The 18,467-nt window shown below is 43.4% G+C and overlaps 1 protein-coding gene across 1 annotated transcript in view; it reads right to left on the reverse strand.

The window, feature by feature from the left end:
• Positions 1–14,315: 14,315 nt before the first annotated feature.
• The window catches only part of fut8b (fucosyltransferase 8b (alpha (1,6) fucosyltransferase)), an 86,306-nt gene continuing 82,154 nt past the window's right edge, over positions 14,316–18,467 (reverse strand). Inside the window, exons 9-11 of the mRNA XM_031861625.1 lie at positions 17,884–18,060; positions 17,521–17,671; positions 14,316–16,051 (exon numbers count right to left, since the gene is read on the reverse strand). Coding sequence (XP_031717485.1) covers positions 15,713–16,051; positions 17,521–17,671; positions 17,884–18,060 — 667 coding nt within the window. The 3' untranslated portion in view covers positions 14,316–15,712. The remainder of the gene's footprint in view (positions 16,052–17,520; positions 17,672–17,883; positions 18,061–18,467) is intronic.

The following is an 18,467-nucleotide window of genomic DNA, read 5'->3' on the forward strand; positions in this document are numbered from 1 at the left end:
ACCCTAATCACTACATGTTTTGTCTGACAATCAGCTGTGCCCGATAGCGTACAGGGAACATTTCCACACCTCAGAATAAGAGAAGCAAAAAAGAAGGAAATCACTGGTCATGCTATGTATTCATTTGTAAAGAAGCACAACTTGTGTCTAATGTGTAATACTAGAATACATTGCAAGATTGATGACTATTTAGCAATGTAAATTGTGTTGCTGTTTAAACCAGCTGACCATTAAAAGAAGCAGCTTCATCATCAGTTCAGCACTCAGCAGGCAAAACACTGGGTCATTAGGTCATTCAATTTGAACTCTGACCCAGTGTGTTGCCAATGTTCTCACAGAGAGTGATGTGAGATGTGAGAAATGAAGGTATAATATGTGGTAGAGACAGGCTTTATGCTTGTCTGAGTTCCTACAAAGTTTACCTTGTAAAACAAAAAGTTATAGCAACGATATTCTGGAGGTGCTGTCAGTTTTGTGGATTCATCCGAGGCTAAATCATTTGGAAATGTTACCATCCAATTAACAAGAGCAACCCTTTTTTCGATATTCTTCTACTTATCTTCTCATAAGTTATTGGAATGCTGTCTGGATTAGCACTCATCTATATTGAGACATATCTTCAGGCAGCAGAAACATGCAGTAAAATATAATAAATCTGCAAGACCAAGATACGGACATTACCACTGTTCCATAAAAATGGGTTATTAAATGTTTACCAAGTGAGCCATATGCGAGTAGCTCAGTTTGTCCATGGCTCAATAAAAAAAATGTCTTCTTTTTGCCCCTGATAATATTGCTCATAAATAAACTACCGGATATAATTTTCAATCCGGATTTCTTCAAACACACAACCACGACATTTTTGATTTTGTTGAACCAACTTTTCTACTCAATTGCTTCGTCCAGAGAGAAATATCTTATCAACTACTGTATTAGATGGAGTGCCATAAGATACCATAAAACAATACAAATGTTAACTCTGCAGCTTCAACTCAGCTTAGACTGATGAAAGTTTAGCCAAATTTGAAATTGTAGAGCTGTGTGATACGTCCATGATTGATCACTGCACAGAAGACAACCCCTTTAATTTATGGAGCTTGGCCTTTCCTCTAGTCACACTAAAATGTGTTGCCCCACTGTTGGTAAAGATCAAAATCCAATTTTTCCTCCACCCATCAATTTTGTTTCCGTGTCATGCAGAGCATCGCAGCCTCATGGGATCACTAACAAGGCAAGATACTATTGGTTTTGTTGTCTTTATTCCACTCTTTATTTCGCTTTAATTGCTACATTTTATGGCCTTCTTACTTTTGTTTATCTGCATGCGTGCCAAACATTTGTGGGTGTGGGCTGGGCTGGTGGCTAAGGGTATTGATGTGATAAAGTTGGGCACAATTAGGGATCTGATATTTGCACTTCTCGTTAACTTTTCTCATTATTTCTCCCGCAACTATTTCAGTGTCTGTTCTGGTCTGTGTTAGATGTGCAAATAAACCAAACATGTTCTCTACATACTTGAATCACAGCTAGATTTGCGAGTATTGAGTAATGTAGCTACTTCAGAGTTCAAACACTGCAGTACACTGCTTTGTTCACACTGTATGTGAATGATTATTTTTCATGTGCATGTAGATGGGGCACTTTATTTAGAACCAAATTGCATGAATAGTGACTATGTAACCAAATTAATTCATTTAACATTTATTAGAAAAGAGTACTTCTCTAAAACCTGCTGATTTAACAATAAATATTATGTATCCTACTTGAAACAAATAAAACTACGAGGGTATTTTAACATATTTAAACACACTGAAATTACAACTGACAGAATAATGGTATCATGGACTATTACAGTGAACATGGACACCAACTCTACATTTAACAGGAATTAATTCCAAACATGATGCTAACATATGGAAACAATTGAAGAAAAAATATCTTAAATAATGACAGATAGTGTTTATAATGTGAATGCGTTTCCAAAATTAATCTCATGAGCCCCAGAAGAAATATGGTTTTGTTACCTGCTGTTGTCAGAGAGGCACAGTGAGGCAGCGGGAAGCCCATTCACTTTAGATTATGTGTAAGAAATGAGGACAGACACCACTGGATGTCCAACTCTGCAGGTAAAACTTACAATGAAAGACGATCGATCAGACTGTCAGGGAAATTACGTGTGTTGGTATGAGAGATATTCTCAGTAGAGATGTCCTTAATACGCTGACTATGCTGGCCGTGTCACTGAGCAGTTGTTCTGTCCCGGTCTTTAGTGACCTGAGAATTTGGACACAGCAATAAAAAGGCACAATGAGAAATCCCAAGGCTGGGTGGCAGGATGTCTGTGTTGTCAGGGGACAAACCCTGGATTTGGTGCTTATACTCGGCTGTGGATCTTCGTACGTTTTTAAAAAAAGAAGAGGAAGTCTGGGATTATTGTGGCCTTTAGTGCCACTATCCTTTCAAGAAACGTTTGATAAAGGAATGCCTCCCCCCCCAAAAGTAAATGGGGGCTGGATTCAACAACAGCGAATATGAAGACATCAGTTCACAAACTCTCACACAACTCGTGCAGTATAATCCAAGTCTCATTTATCCCGTCATATCCTTAGTACACAAACTCATGTATGTTTGCCAAAACCCTACTATTTAAAGTACTTCTTCGTAAACAGTACTTATGGACAAGTAGCACACCTGTGTGTTTCAAACAGTAAGGATTTTGTGGAAATGCATGCGTGAAAAACAAAGTTTTTTTTCAAGAGTACAAGGTAACACAGGGGGAGTAATTGATTAAAATGGTTATTTTCTTGTGAAGTATTTATTTCAAATAATAGTTTGACACTTATTCGTCATCTTGCACAGTTAGATGAGATGATTGATGCTACTTTCATGTCTATGCTGAATATTTAGCTACATCTACAGGTGATTAGCGTGACTTAGCATAAAGACTAAACAGGGGGAAACAGCTAAGAACGCAACACAATTTGCCTCTCATTGATAAAGCTCACCGAGTCTGAACACAAACAGAAATATAAACACTATCATTTCTTGTTTTATGAGGAGTTACATGCTTCAACTATTATTTGCAGGGACTGCCTGAGCTTTAGAGGTGCTGGCAGGCTCGCTGCTTCTCCCTGCTTCCAGTCTCTATGCTAATCTAAGCTAACCACTTGCTGGCTCTTGCTTCATATTGTCAGACCATTCCATCCATTTTCCGTACTGCAAAAATGGATGAGATGAATAGCCCAACAAATAAATAAACTAATGTAGCTTTTAATTATGTCAATAAGTGTTACAAATGTATGATTAATTCACTTTCTTCTCGTGATGATACATGACATATTTTTAGGGTGCTTAACAGATTTTCCCGCATTTAGCACCAAAACGGTTCTGTTTGCTGCAGGATTTGCTGGACTTATTTCACGCCTTAAGGTCAGACTAACATCTCGCTGGATGTGTAGGGACAATCATAGCACTAGGTCAGATCCTCCGGTTAGAAATTCACGAGACTATCAAGCTTGTTGTTGGCCAAGACATCTCATTTACACTTAGCCAGTGACCTGCAGCTGCCTAAGGGCCTCCTTGTGTCTTGACAAACATGCATGCTGCCGTGTCCCAGCTCAGTCTCCCAGCCTCGCTACTTTGTCTGCAGGTCTCCCGGGATCCCAGGGAACTCATCTATCTGTAAGAAGCCAGAACAAGGTTTTTGATTTTATTTTTGCCGTGTATAAATTATTCAGAGTGCATCCCCCTACATTTGTCTCCGATGGAGCCTGGCTGTTCCGTTGGTGTCGAACTCTCTCCATCTAACTCTTACTCCATCTGTCTTTCTCTTGCTCACTCGCTCCATCTCAGAACCCCCACTCCCTTCTTCAAACACACACACACACACACACATAGATAAGATCTGTCTTTACCTCATCTCAGTAGGCCTTGGCAAGTACTCTCAGGAATATTGATCATGACACCCTTGTGTGGCAGGCCTTCTCTGCAGCACACAGCAGATAGAGCAGGAACTCTTTTGGGATGACTAGACTGGATTTCAGCTCCATGTTATGAGCTTAGATTGAGCTCGGTGGCCCAAAAGGCAAGGCAGGAAAAGCCTTTACATTAAGGTACCAACATACCGTGGGGCTCTCAGGGGCTTGGATTAGTCGCGGCGACTCTGCATTATTAATCTAGAAGGAGGCTGAGCCTTACTTTATGTCTTGTGCTACCACACAGGCTAGACAAACCAATCTTGGTTCGCTCAGACCAGCTGGGAAAAAACCTGTCAGAGGAAGCATAATACTCTACCTCGCTGCTGCCGAGGTGCTTTTGAGCAACAAACCTGACACTGAATTGCCCAAGTGAAGCTGCTCAGCATCCGACGGTGGAACACTGAGGCTGCACTGGGCAGCTCCCAGGTGGGAATATACTGTATATAAGAGTCGGACCGTGAAGTAGAGCAGAGCTAAAAAAAGAACAAGTATGCAAAAGAACATGCCTGCTCAGCAAAAACATTTCCTGGATATAGATAGATAGATAGATAGATAGATAGATAGATAGATAGATAGATAGATAGATAGATAGATAGATAGATAGATAAGGGCTCAACTAAGTTCATCCTTTGACAATCTGAAGACACAATTCTGCACATTACTGCTTTGCATCTCATTATGCTCGTTGAACTTCCACATTAAGTATGCATCCATAAGCAGCGGGGCTACAGTGTACTTATGTTGATCTGCAAAAGCCAAAGTGAAGCCGATACACATTGTCCCGTTTTTGAAAAAGCATTTCACAAGCACAAAATTGTGCACAGTCGTGGTCATTCTAACTCCTTAATCCTCAATCTTACCAACTCGTACTGTGCAGCCAAAGGGGAAATGTCCATTAAATGATGCACAAAACATCTACGGTATTTGAATATTTCCCTCAGTAAAATTCTTATACAGTAGTTTAGATGGAGAGCTTGAACAAGTCGATACACATTGTGTATGGGATTGTGTGGAACAACATGTTTTTTCCAACCTTCAAGGGAAAAAGGTTTAAAAAGTGTCACTTCATTTACGTAAAAATAAAAACATTTCTCCCACTTACCACTAGTGGTATCCAACCAGCCATGGGGCTCGCTGTCAACTGTTTCCTTAGAGACAGTATCTTTAGTGGTAGTTTCCATTAAAAGTGTTCACAATGAGGTATATTAACATTGGACCTCAAGCAAGAACATTGTTGTGTTCTTATCCTAAACTGTTCTTACTTCTCTTCTGTGTTGTTTGCTCGTGTGAGGGTTTCAAGTTGAATTCACAAAACCCTCCAAACAGCACAAACTTGTAAATTGCCCGTTTCAACTTGATGAGTGCCACCTGTTCACGAGAAGGTGTGGGCTTTAGTCGTTAGCATAATCAACACACCCAAATTGCTATATCAGGCTACCTGTTCTGCTCCATGTGTGGGCAAGTGTCATTCACGAAAATGTCTCCCCGAGAGTAAAAAAGAAGAACTTTACAAAGTGGAGCTTGACGTGGTCTTGTCTGAAAAGAAAAACTTAGCACTTAGCACCGTCGGTCGTAATATTCGGGCCCAAAAGGGAAGAAAACATTACAAAAGCTGTCAACACTGTGCCATTGCAGAGCTGTACAGTGGCAGAAATAAAGAAGGAATAGTTTGAGATTAAGACAGATGCCAAAAACGTTTTGCTGAAGCAAAGTGGTCCATAACTTCGAGGTGGTCAACGGGACGTGTGACAGCAACTTGCATGGAGACCCTGAGGCAGCTATTGGAGTGTGAGAAAAGTGATATAGCTAGTATAGAATTGCTGTAGCTGTCACAACACTGTAAACATTACATCAATTCAACAAATTCCCGAACATCACTCGTACATGCAACTTAAGAATGGATCTGATCATATGACCGCGTGAGACGTCTGGAAAGACATGTTGAAAATGAATCCTTCATCGCTGTGAGGACCACAATCAAAATTTGCATTGACCCCCATTGTGTCAAGGTGGATGCAGACATTGCAGTGAAACCAGGACAAAGAAAAGCAAAACTCCCCATATGGCTAGATGCCACTGGAGCTGACAGTGAAAATATGCCTTTTAAAAAAAACAATTTGGTTGAACCGACCCTTTGGAGAGCTTTGAGTAAAAAGGTGTTTGCTTTGCAGTGTACTGTTTGTTGCACTAAAAACTCATTACCGAACCTCCGCCGTGTGCCCCTTTGGCTGGGTGACATTAGATTTATGTCATATAGCATGGGAACTGACGTCGTTACAATCAGCCTCTCGGTAACCTGTGATTAGCCGGGGAGCTTGTTTGCTTTGGGGTATTGCATATGTTATGGATGTTAAGTAAATCGGCAAACATCTGGGATGATATGAATACCCTGAATTTTCCACTAAACTTGGGGGAATTAAATAACTCCCGCTGTGCGGCTGATGAACAGCATGCTCAGGCATCCTAATAAATACTTACTCATAATTTCGACTTGCTCTCATGCTGAGAGAGGGCGACAGGGGCGGCTGCCGAGGTCTCGCTGCTGTGAATGGGGGCATGAGAATAAAACCGCTACGTGTGAGTGTCGGGTTTATTTACTGCCTCTGCGCTCAACTCACGCAAACTGGATCTGCACTCATCACATATAATAATATTGCCTGATGTTTAATTGATTGATAGAACTTTTACAGAAAGATTTATGAGGAAATGTGAAAATTGTGATGTGACCCCCTAACTGAATGTGTGTCAAGAGTGAAATTACACCACAGTGAGAATAAAACAGAAAGTTAGACGCTGGATGTGCTTTCAACAGCGTCCACAAAGGAAGCAGAAGTGGCCATCGATCTTAAAAATACAGTCAAGCCAGTTTATTATCTGCAGGGCTGATTGTGGGCTAAACTTGAGGGGGGGGGGGGGGGGGGGGAGTCAGCTGGTTGCTGGGGACCAGGAGACGTGTCCATCCTTCCGCATGCAATACACAGACAGTCTGCAGCCAGCAGCCTCCACTGTACCCGAGATGACAGTGGCTAGGATCACAGGGAAGCAGGTAAGTGTCGGGTCAAGGGCGAGGCTGCCATCACAGGGAGACTGGAGCTTGAGGCAGTAATCTAACAGCGTGTCTAATCGAACCTTCAGACTCCATGACTTCACCCATCTGCATGGGGAAAAAAAAAATAAAAAATCCTCTTGGAATTATAAAACCTTCACCGGGCCAAGCTTCAAAAGCCAGAACTACATGCTCATGACGCTCAGATATTAGGTTTTTAGTTATCTGCCGAAATCAAGGAGCTGCACCCTGCAAATAGCTAAAGAGCTCTCTCCTTTAATCCCCCCAAAAGAGAAACAAAACTAAATGATTTAGAAAATATCCCCTGTAGAATTACTCTGATGACTAACATGGATGGGAACATTAAGGCTTATTCATAATAAGGCTTATAGGTAATACCTTTCATCCAAGGCTCCTTTAAACACCTTCTTCCTCTAATATTGACTGGATAATTGTGGGTTGATGTCAGATACATGTGTCTGAATTAACATATGATTAAACTATGCATAATCAAACTGACATTGAAACATTTTTTAACGCACTCAGGCCAGTTAAGCATATTCTTTTGGCGGTCCATTAAAAGCCCGGCAGTGAGTTTATCATAGGAGGAGACATTTATGAATACGTCTCCATCTGGTTGGGTGCCAACTGGCAAAAGTGGCTACTTCTCCATTGAAATGCCACATACACAGTCCATCATTTGCTTAGCGTTAATGGAAGACATCTTTTTAGAGCACTTCAATTATCATACTCCATGCTGTGCAATAAGAATTTTGCTTTTCTGCATTATTCGCTTGCGACAGAGACAAATGTACAGTAGATGTGAAGAGCGGCGGCCAAAATAAGGCACAGGCAGAGCTAAACGAGCGGGCCCGGGGCTGCTGCAGGGCCTGGAGCTGGCATCTTTTGAGTCATGCTAGTGGCTTGGCTTTAGAAATGGCAGTGTTGGTCAGTCTGTTTGGTCAGCCCAACACTTTTAGGCCAGACTGAAATATTACAACAACTATTGGGAAGGATTGTAACGCAATTCAGAGCATCACACTGACCCGTGTGATCCCCTGAATTTACCTCCAGTGGTAAACATGTTGTACTCATTACAATAAGCAACTTTGGTGATCCCTTAACTTTTCGTAAAGCTGCATCAATGTATAAATATGTCCGGTACTTCAGCGCATGACCAAACACTGACGCTAAAGAGGTAAGTAGAGCGTCACAGATTGAAGCGTCGGGACACCGTCCAAGCTGCTGTACTTGACGTATTCAGTGCAGGGGTCAAACAAGACTTGAGCGAGGCCTTTCAACTCTTCTGATTTACTTCTCAAGAGAGATGAAAGCGTATTCCTCACCCCCAGCTCTGCCAATGACGACATACACTCAAGATTTGGGCCATAGTCGTCCTTCAGAAGGAACAAATTAACCTGTGCAGTAAAGTTAATTGCGCATGCACTTTTAACCAGCGCTTGGTCATCAGGTTTTCGAGAGGACGAAGGGAATGACGGCAGTTGGAAGACTGAAAAGTACAAAACAGGAAAGGTACTGACGTAGCAAAAAAAAAAGAAAGCCAGATGGACAGAACGAGAGCCCACTCTTCTCTCCGCAAAATGTCCAGACACAAGAGAACTTTGTCCTTTAGCTGCAGCTCAGGCTATTCTGCTGTCTCACAATGACACCATAATTACAGAGCAGGGACCAAAGGAAGACAGCCACTGCCCACTTAACCTCCACAGTGGGAAAATCAGCAAGCAGGGGCAATTATACAACTCCTGCTCCATGTCTGAATCTAACAGTCACTGTCTTTACATCTCCTCCGGCTCTTCAGTGTGTTTTCCTTAAGATTACAGGCATTTTTCTCTCTCATGCCTTATAGATAACGGATATGTCCTCACATATGCACATCCGAGAAGGATGAAGCAATCCTTTTTCCTGCTGGAGGCTGCCAAATATGTTACATTATTAAGATTTAACCACCAGTCTATAGATATGCCAAAGACTTCTGAGCAATCAGAAAGATATTTCTGTCATTCTCATTGCCCTGCTCAGAGGTAGAGGAATGTTGAGGAATGATAACATCTCCTGAGCTTTTGTCGGTGCACCTATACTGTGATAAGTGTTTGGCACTGGGCACCAATGGTTGATGTATGGCAGCCCTGGGCGATTATTATCACCACCACATTCATCTCCCCAAGACCATTGATTTGCAATTAGTCCCGGGGTGATGTTACATACTCAGGTCCCTCCTTTACAACCAGGTACAGTACCTTTTGTGCGCTGCGCTCAGCTGTTGTTGTCGAGTCCCACTGTGTCGCCCCGGGCTCTAAGTCAGCGTGGATAAAGTATTCAGCAAGTGTGATGTTGTCGACTTCCATCGTGATCCTACGAATTGCTGTGTGTATAAGTATGCAGGTGGAGTGGCGGTGTGTGTCTCCTCCGTCTTCCGCTCCTCCCCCCTTCGCAATGTACGCAGGCGGTTTTATCACACCCTGACTGGGAAGACAGATGGCTTTGAATAGGGGAGCCTAATGTAAAAGTGTGTGGAGTGTTGCGGAGGGGGAGATAAGCAGCAGCCGGCCATTTCTCTCTGGCTGTGTTGGGATACAGGGCCTTAAATCACCTGTTATCTCCTGCAGCCTCAGCCAGACGCTAATGGTCATCACAGCGGGCTGAACCCTGCAGGCAGCAGCAGGGGGGACGAGGCGGGGGCTGGAGCTGTGCTCTGTCCTCTCCACAGCTGCAGCAGCAGGCTTCACACAGAGGGGATAGTGGATGCATGCTTCAGCAGCAACATTAGTCTTTGTGCTGTACAGTAGAACAGGCGTCCCATCAAAACAAAGCCAATTAGGTTACTGTAAAGTGTCTTCACTGTCACTATCCAGGCTGCTGTATAGTATCAAAGACGGGGTATTCTGGTTTCTTACGACTTGGGTCTGAATTTCTGAGATTTGGCCATCTTTGTGGTTGGTTTTGATGGACACTTTACCCATTAAAAGAATTGCTGAGGTATGGGAAGACAGCAGCGTCACGTCAGCAAAGTCCAGTGGGGCAAGAACCATGAGATATTCTGACAAGTTGGGAATGAGCCCAGATTTGAGCAATATTACCTAAACCAGGTGCAACAGCCGTGGTGGCTAAGGTAAAGTGAGACAGGGGGTCTCTCTTGAGCTGGCTTTTGGGTTTACATACACATTTATCAATCATGTAAGTTTTAATTTAAGACAAGTGTGACCTCTTCTCGAGTATCTTCCCAACAAACAATCCTTAATACCAAGTCAGAAATTTAGAGAAAGAGACAGACAGACAAAAGAGAGCGCAAATGAGAGAGAGAGAGAGAGAGAGAGAGAGAGAGAGAGAAAGAGAGAGACAGAGAGACAGAGAGAGAGAGAGAGAGAGAGAGAGAGAGAGTAACATGACGGGATGAGGAAGAGCGCAGCACAGACGGACTGCCCCAAGTGAATCACCACGCAAAAAATGAATTGCCCTTAATAGAGTATAAAGCTATATAATTAGTATGTAGCTTTTATTCCCAAATCAATATAATCAAATAGTTTCCCTGCAGCCCAGTATCATATGATCTGTGGTCTGGTATTGGTCCATAGCCTAGAGATTAATAACCTCTAATGCTAACCATTTCACTTAACGGTAAAGCCAAACTTGAGAGGTAATTATACCCGGTGGCACAGGGAAATGGTCTGTACATGCAACAGTAAACCATGTTGGATGTTTACTACATACGGTTTGGGGAATAATTTCATACATTGCCTTCATTTTCTCTCTGAAAATAAGTCTGAAGTGGGGATTTGATTACAGGGCCTGAACACTTGCAGTCAGTTTCTTACTATGAGCAGCGCGGTCTTACACGAACGCACTCTTTATTATCATTATCATCAGACTATCATCAGAAATGTGATGACACTCGGTGGGCTGTTTGCTGAGGGTCAAATGACCGTCTTGACAATTACCGTTATTAATGATGGCCAGAACTCGGAAAATAAGACCTATACGCTTGACAATAAACAAAAGTTATCCTTGAAAACATGCCATCACAATATTACAGTCACCCGCCATCATTACCATGTATAATATGAACTATAATGTCAATAACACACTCAGTCGTCATCAGGCTGGCAACACAAAGCACTTTGTCTGTTTCGCAACAAAGGAAGCTGCAGAGAGTCGAGTGACTGCGGCTCCATTATCTGTGTGACAGTCGCAGCAGTCTCAGGCGAGCTGTGCTCTTCATGAAACCGTCAACAACTCCACTGTTGTTACCTGCAACTCAGGAGACACTTGTCAAGCATGTCCTGCTGATATTTCTGACAAAAATCAGTGCACTACCCTCAGCCCAAAATGAATATACACAGTGATCACCTACTCTTCCGCCTGCAGGATGATAGCAGGATGTAGAACTTTTATTGACTGCTAGCACTATGTCGCATGAGTATGAACATGCAATCTTTTTGGTCTTTTAGTAAAAAATAATCGAGGCACAATGCATGGCAGAGTGTACAAATGTAGTGTACAATCACAGCAGTGAAAACTTTATGTCCAAACACACCGCAAGACTCTGACAATAACAAGTAATCGACCTTTGTCCAGACCGCCACCGACAAAAGGAGAGCGGAGGCGTTGTGTTAAACCCTCTGTATGCAGCAAATTAGAAAACACATATTCCTCATTTCATTCATAAAGATAGACAATGTGGTAGCAAGTGATTTTTTGTAGAGTTTGAAGAGGTAAATAACAATGTAGTCCTCAGGTGTATCTGCACTCCATTATAAACATTGATTTATTGGATCCACAGCAGGGATTGTCGTTTAAGTACGGTACGCGTGCCAAACAAAAGGCTTTTTGTTCCTCCGAGTGATGATGTACTTCTCAGCAGGCTAAAGTTGGCCCTGCTCTGTGCCAAGAATCAGGTTTATAGAATCAGATTTATAGTGAGTCGAGATAACAGGTGGGATTAAAAATACTGGAGCTAATAAAAGCCAAACTGCGGCCGATTGCTGAGTTGATTTAAGTCGAGAAGGAGCAAGATTCACACCCTACACAACTGTCTTTGGATTGTGAAAAAACCCGACAGTTTCTTGTTCTAGTTCCTCCCCTCTGCTTTGATGTGGGCCAGGTACCGTGGGGCAGACTTCACTTCTTACTGCTGCGCCAACAGAGTACTGATTGGAGCTGGCCAGGACTACAATAATCATTTCCATTTCCTCTCCCTTTTTCATGAGTCAGTCAGAATTAATTCAGCTGCCCTTTACAAGATTAGAATTTCACCAGGCGACAGCGTACCCACTTATCTCCATGCAATATGAATTCCGTCAGAGTTACACGGACACATTGAAATCTTGGTCCGTGTTCTTGGAGCACTAAAGGACAGGTTCACAATTTTTTTTTTTTGTCCTAAAGCAACACTTGCATGCCCATATGCAAATTGAAAAAAAGTGATTGGTCACTCTAATTGTTCATATGTGAAGGGACTCCTCTCTCGGCCAAGCTGTGCAGGCTTTGGCTATCGGTCTGATGATGGATGAGCCTCTGGGGCCGTGGGGCTATATACCGTGTAGCCAGCGGATATCCGGGCCAAGGCTTCCTTCTCCGTGCACAGCTCGTTGTTTACACTCCGAATAGGAACTTGAAATGCATATCAACACTTTGTCAAGTTGCCTACAGATTCTGCATATGAATGCAGAATCATTTTATTGAGATTATCTCTCAAGGCGATTCCGGTGTGTTGGAGACAAAGGCCAAAGTGAAATATCTCATCAACTATCGGATGGATTGCTACGAAATTTGCAACAGACACTCAAGGTCCCGAGAGAATAACTTCGATTGACCTAATACCTGCTGACATGGAATACAAAATGAATGACATTCCCATCAGCCTCAGCTGTACTAATTAGCAAACGTTGGAATGCCGACACTCTGAGATGGTGAACCAAGTAATTAATACCTGCTAAACATCAGCACGTTAGAGACATCTCTGTGTCAAAGCACCACTGTGCACACAGGTACAGCCTCCCTTGCTGCTGTGGTCATGCGAGTATTGCTTTAAGACAGCCTTTAAAATAAAAGCAACGCGTTGACACGCGCGTTTGGAAACGGATGAGGCACTTGGATGGGACAGATTCCCTTTCAACGCACAACTTTATGTGGGAGGCAAAACGGCCTCACTCTGCTCTCGAGCTCCGCAACAATTAGACCACAAAGGCAGAGAAAGAAACCCCCGCCTGCTAAAAGAAAAAAACCCCGAATGCTCTCTATCAAGAGCGGAGTCCAATTAACAGAATAATTAACTGAACTAACGTCTCTCTTAAACGACTGTTGCAGGCCACTGTGACAGCAACGAGTGCGTTTTAATTAAAGTGCCCTCCAGTTAGCGTGTGCGTTTAGAAAGCCCACGAGGGACCCTTTCCCAGTGAATTGAGACATTCAATGAACTGCTGTACGCTGCATGTGCATTATGAACGCTTTGTCAACGTGGGCTAAATTGGTTGCGGATTGTTGTCAGGCAGGAGGGGGAAAAAAAACCCCAAAACGAAACAATAAAACTATTATTCTCCCTCGCACACACCAAACAGCTCATCTCCGTGGGTTTCCTTATGGGTGTCCGATGAAGCATGCAGATCAGCGTTGAAATTAAAGAGGGATCTGTAATGAAACTCCCAGAGCCCCCTCAGTAAGAAAGTAACAAGACAGCCCATAAATAAGACACACAGAACGAGATCATGAACGATTCAGACGTGCAGGAAGTAGGAGACGAGACGAGAGCAGGAAGTCTACGGGTGTGTTTTGGCTCCGTGGGGAGACAATGTCATGTAGCTGTCATGAGGAATATCTAAATGAAGAATTGTAATGTCTCTGTTGGAGGTCTTCCATTTGAAATGTAAATCAAAGACAGATTGAAGAGTTTTTACTCTGTAATGATTGGGAAATGGATTCACACTCCAACTGAATGATTTATAAAACAAACTACTGAAGGTGTGAGTGTAGCTCTTGTCCCGGATGCCTAAATGACTCCAGAGGCAGGCTTCTTCCTTTTTATGGAGATATCAAAAGATGAACTTCAGGTAATGACTTTTACTCTTCAAAAGTAGATGGATAGATAGATAGATAGACACCCTTCAGGAAATGAACTCTTCAAATATTAAAATAAGCCTTGATTCCCAGTTTGGAATATGTGTAATGTAGTTGAAGCATGTTCAGCCTGATTGAACAAGCAGGTGTCGCCGGGTAAGAGATGGAGGAGCAGATGGCGAACAGAATCAGACTGAAAGGGAACAAAAATAAAAAATGCCTTGTTGGTTTCTCAAGTTTATTCGATCTGTGGTTATCAAAGACAATGCCCGAGAACATAAGTTATGAAAAAAAGCCTTCATGATGGGGACTCTTCAGTTTGAGATGACACAGCATTATCATTTTAAAACATAGGCATATTTTCTCATTTATTTTAAAACAGCAATGTTAAAAGTAAAAAAAACAAACAAACAAACAGATGGACAGGAAGAGACAGCAGAGATGCCGAAAAAGGACATTATCTCGGTGGAGTGCTTCTTTTGGTGAGCCTCGGGGCGGCTCCTGTGTCTGTGCGTGTGCGCCATGAGTTCACCATACTCCACATAATCTTACCATTGTTAACTCGAGGTCCCTCCCCAGCCGAGTGACTGGAGTTCACCATTGTTCCAAGTGCTGGGGGGGGGGGGGGCCTGAGGACAGTCCCCACTGTCACCGCCAGCCTCCCCCGCTGGCCACACAAACACTGTTCAGTCAGGAGGAAAGCCAGAAATAAAAACACACACTGCTCATCATTAAATCAGGCACCAGGTCGTGACGTGGCCCGTTAGACTTAAACAGCACACACAGGCACACTTCATCACGCGCACATCCATCCACCCACACACACGCACACACACACACACACACTGTACAGTATACAATGCACAAGCCCCATACGCGCAAAATTAAGACCGTTAAAAACACACTCGATAAAAGCACAATATGGTATTTTAAAATTAATTGCACATGGAGAGACATGATGGAGGAAGTACAGTGAGTGGAGGAGGAAGAAAGCGGGGTGGGGGGGGTGTCAGTGGTGAGCATGGCAAGAAGAGGACACAGTACAGTCAGTAAACAAAGAAGGGAGGAAAAGGAAAACGAAAAAAAGGCAAGATTAGAGTCAAAACCACTGAAAGGAATTAAATAAAAATCAAAAAAACACTTCTTTTCCAGTTTGTCATCTTTTTTTCGAGTCTTACAGTAGTCCCAGTCTTGTCTCGGGAGAGCGAGCTCGGTCAGTTGTGTGGATTTTAATAGTTCTTGCTTTAGTTAAAATCAATGTTCATGTCTACATCTCTACAGACCCCGAGTTTAGAGCGTCGGGCAGGGGGAGTATTGGTAGGGTGCAAGTCTTCCATGACCTGTCATACGCACAGGCATTTACACAAGTGCGCGCACACACACACACACACACACACACACACACACACACACACACACACATAAGAGTGCATTCTCATTCCTATCGCCCCTGGGTTCAGGCTTTTCCTTTTCTTCCCAGCTTAGCGCACTAAGTACGCATCTCTCTTCTGTACAAAAGCTGCCTCCTTCCCTGGAATCGGAGTCCGCGTGTTTATCCTCGCTCCTTCTCTTCTTTTATTTTTTTAATTTCCTCTTCTTCTTTTTTTTCTTTTTTTTTTTACTTCTTTTGAGAGCTGAGCAGTTTGTCCGCCTCGGGGTATGTCGGGTACTTCACAGTCTCGATTTTCTCTTTGACCTTGTAGGATGGGTAGAGGCCAGTGCGGCCCAGTTTGCGGTTGATGCCTTTGGAGTATCCGTCCCAGTGGTTGCCGGCCACGCCGATCACGTCCCCGGGCTCCAGGGGAATGTCCTCGCTGTCGCGCGGCTGGTGGGGGTAGATGGCGATCTGGTTGTGGGCGTTTTGACCTCCGAAGTAGTAGATGTCATCCAGGGAATAGAAGAAGGAGGAAGCGTCGGGATGCAGCGTCTGCATGATCTCGTAGGCCACGCGGCAGACCTGAGACAGAAACACAGGCTGGGATTATTTTTCTTAGATCTATTATTAGTATTTGTCTCGATAACGAGGCTGTAGAGGCGAGAGAACATGCTTTTTCGGGGACAAAAGTACTTGAAGCCCTGGTAAAAGAGGGATAAAATGTGCTAAGCGACTCATTCCTTGCCGTGGACTCTTAAACCCAGAGTGTGAACAGGAAATATGAGGCTCAGACTTTATTTTTAGGTGCTGGCAGAAAGCCCGATCCCTCCGCGTTATAACTCACTATAAAACAGCACTTTAGCAGCTGAGATGATCAGGCTAATGGATGACAAATGCCATTGTAATGTCAAAGCCGTAATAAATGGGCTTTGGATCATGTGACTGAAAATGGGACAATGAGGTTTGTTGACGATCACACGATTGTGATTATCAAAAACGTTCTGGATCGCCTTGTGACAAACTGGAAGCATCAAGTGACCTGAGTCACACTCAGGTCACTTGATAACAACAGAGCTCCATCCACGGACAAAGGCAGCGCTTAAGAGCCTTTTAATTGTAATTTATGTGCATTCAGAAACATATTAAGGAATCACTTTACTATATGTCCAAACATTATTTATTTGATTCCACTTCATTGCTTCCTTGTCTATTGGCAGGCACAAATCAAAATTCTTAAACCCAATAATCCAATCAGGACTCTCTGTCCCCAGGGCTCCCGTCTGTCCCCAGGGCTTCCGTCTGTCCCCAAAGTGAAAAAGAAGTCAAAAGTTCAAAGGGCCTTTTCCTATCGCACCCTCTTCCTCTGACGGAACCTCCCTGTGGACTTTAAACAGTCGGATTAAGTGCAAGCCTTTAAATCCAAACTCAGTACTCACGTTTTTGCCTTAACTTTCAATTAGTTGTTTATTCTTTCATTGCTTGGCTGGCGGGTCGGTCTCTGTCTCAATGTATTATTTAAGCTTAGCAGTCAAAAATAATTATATTAACTTTAAAGCCACCGCTTCTCAAGAACCCTTGTTGTTTGTGTGCCACAGGCACCGCTGTGTGCCTCTCTTTGTGCCAGTCTGTCTCTCTCTCTCCCTCTGTGCGTTTGCTCGTTCTCCTCGTCTGTGTGAATGATATACTTGAGGTCGCCTGTTGTGTGTTTGTGCAGCCTGTCCTCTTTTCCAGGTCACATGGTGGAGGAGGAGGCTGCCTGGCTCAGGCTCCATCTGTTTGGTGACACCTGGAAGATGCTCAACATCCTCCTGGCTCCAATCCTTTTCAAATACGTTCAAGTATCATTTTTGTCGTACGTATTGCCTATATTGTAATTTCATTGTGTTGCTTATTCTGGACACACAACATCTATTGCATTTCTGTCCGTCCTGGAAGATGGAATTTTTGGCTGTTTTTTCCTCGCATTGCCGAGTCAAGACAAGTCAAAATGACTTAAACTTGACCCCGAACGTCAGTGTCATCGAAATACTAGAGTGTAAAAGTGGACTGACCTGTGAGGAGAAGGTGCAGACCAGGAAGTCGGTCTGAGACAGGAAGTGGATGTCCAGGATTACTCCTCTGAGCGAGTTCTCAGTGTAGCGGTTGTGAAGGCCTGCCGACCACGAGATGGAGTTATCGCTGATGAACTCATATTCTGGATACCTGGAAGGGACAATAAGTCCAGAGTCAGAGTAAGACAAGAGAGGGTGAAATGATACAAATACAGAGAAAAACACACTCTCGCAGATCAGTTGGACAGACTCACAATGGGCATCAACACACACACACACACACACACACACACACACACACACACACACACACACACACACACACACACACGCGCACACACACACACACTCCCAGACACTGACTTAGTTTTGGCTTCCTGCAGCAGGGAGGGGTCGTCAGTGGCCAGGTAAACTCGTTTCTTGTCGATGTGGACACGTCTGGCCAGATTTTGGAACTGCTCCTCCACATGCAGCATGTACTCCTCTATGGGATGGAAGGCCGCCTCCGTCCCCACTTTATCTGTCCTCCTCACATGGACTCTACAGACAGACAGGGACACGGACAGCGTTACAGACGAGTATTGTAATGTCATTTTCGATAAAGTTGGCGTTGAGTTTTGTACATCTGCACTCTAAGCTCGTAGGGTCTATTAACACAGTTATGGTGGTGTCCCTCAAGATTACATATATGATGTACTGCACCTGTGCACTTCACCTCAAACTTCAAGAAACGTTTTGCTAAGTACGCACCAAGAACCATTATCCTCACATTGATACCGTGGTTAAGTTAGCATAAAGAAATTGAACCACAACTGGTAGCGTCTGTCTCCCAACGGGGGTACAATGATGGATATGAGGCTCCTACATTTGTTACATTTGAGTCCAAAATCTAGTGAATAATTTACATTTTTGAGCTCATCATAGTTGTGTTTGTATTTTATTTAGAA

This window comes from Anarrhichthys ocellatus, unplaced genomic scaffold (assembly GCF_004355925.1).
Source record: "Anarrhichthys ocellatus isolate YVR2014 unplaced genomic scaffold, GSC_Weel_1.0 scaffold25, whole genome shotgun sequence".
Classification (NCBI taxonomy): Eukaryota; Metazoa; Chordata; class Actinopteri; order Perciformes; family Anarhichadidae; genus Anarrhichthys; species Anarrhichthys ocellatus.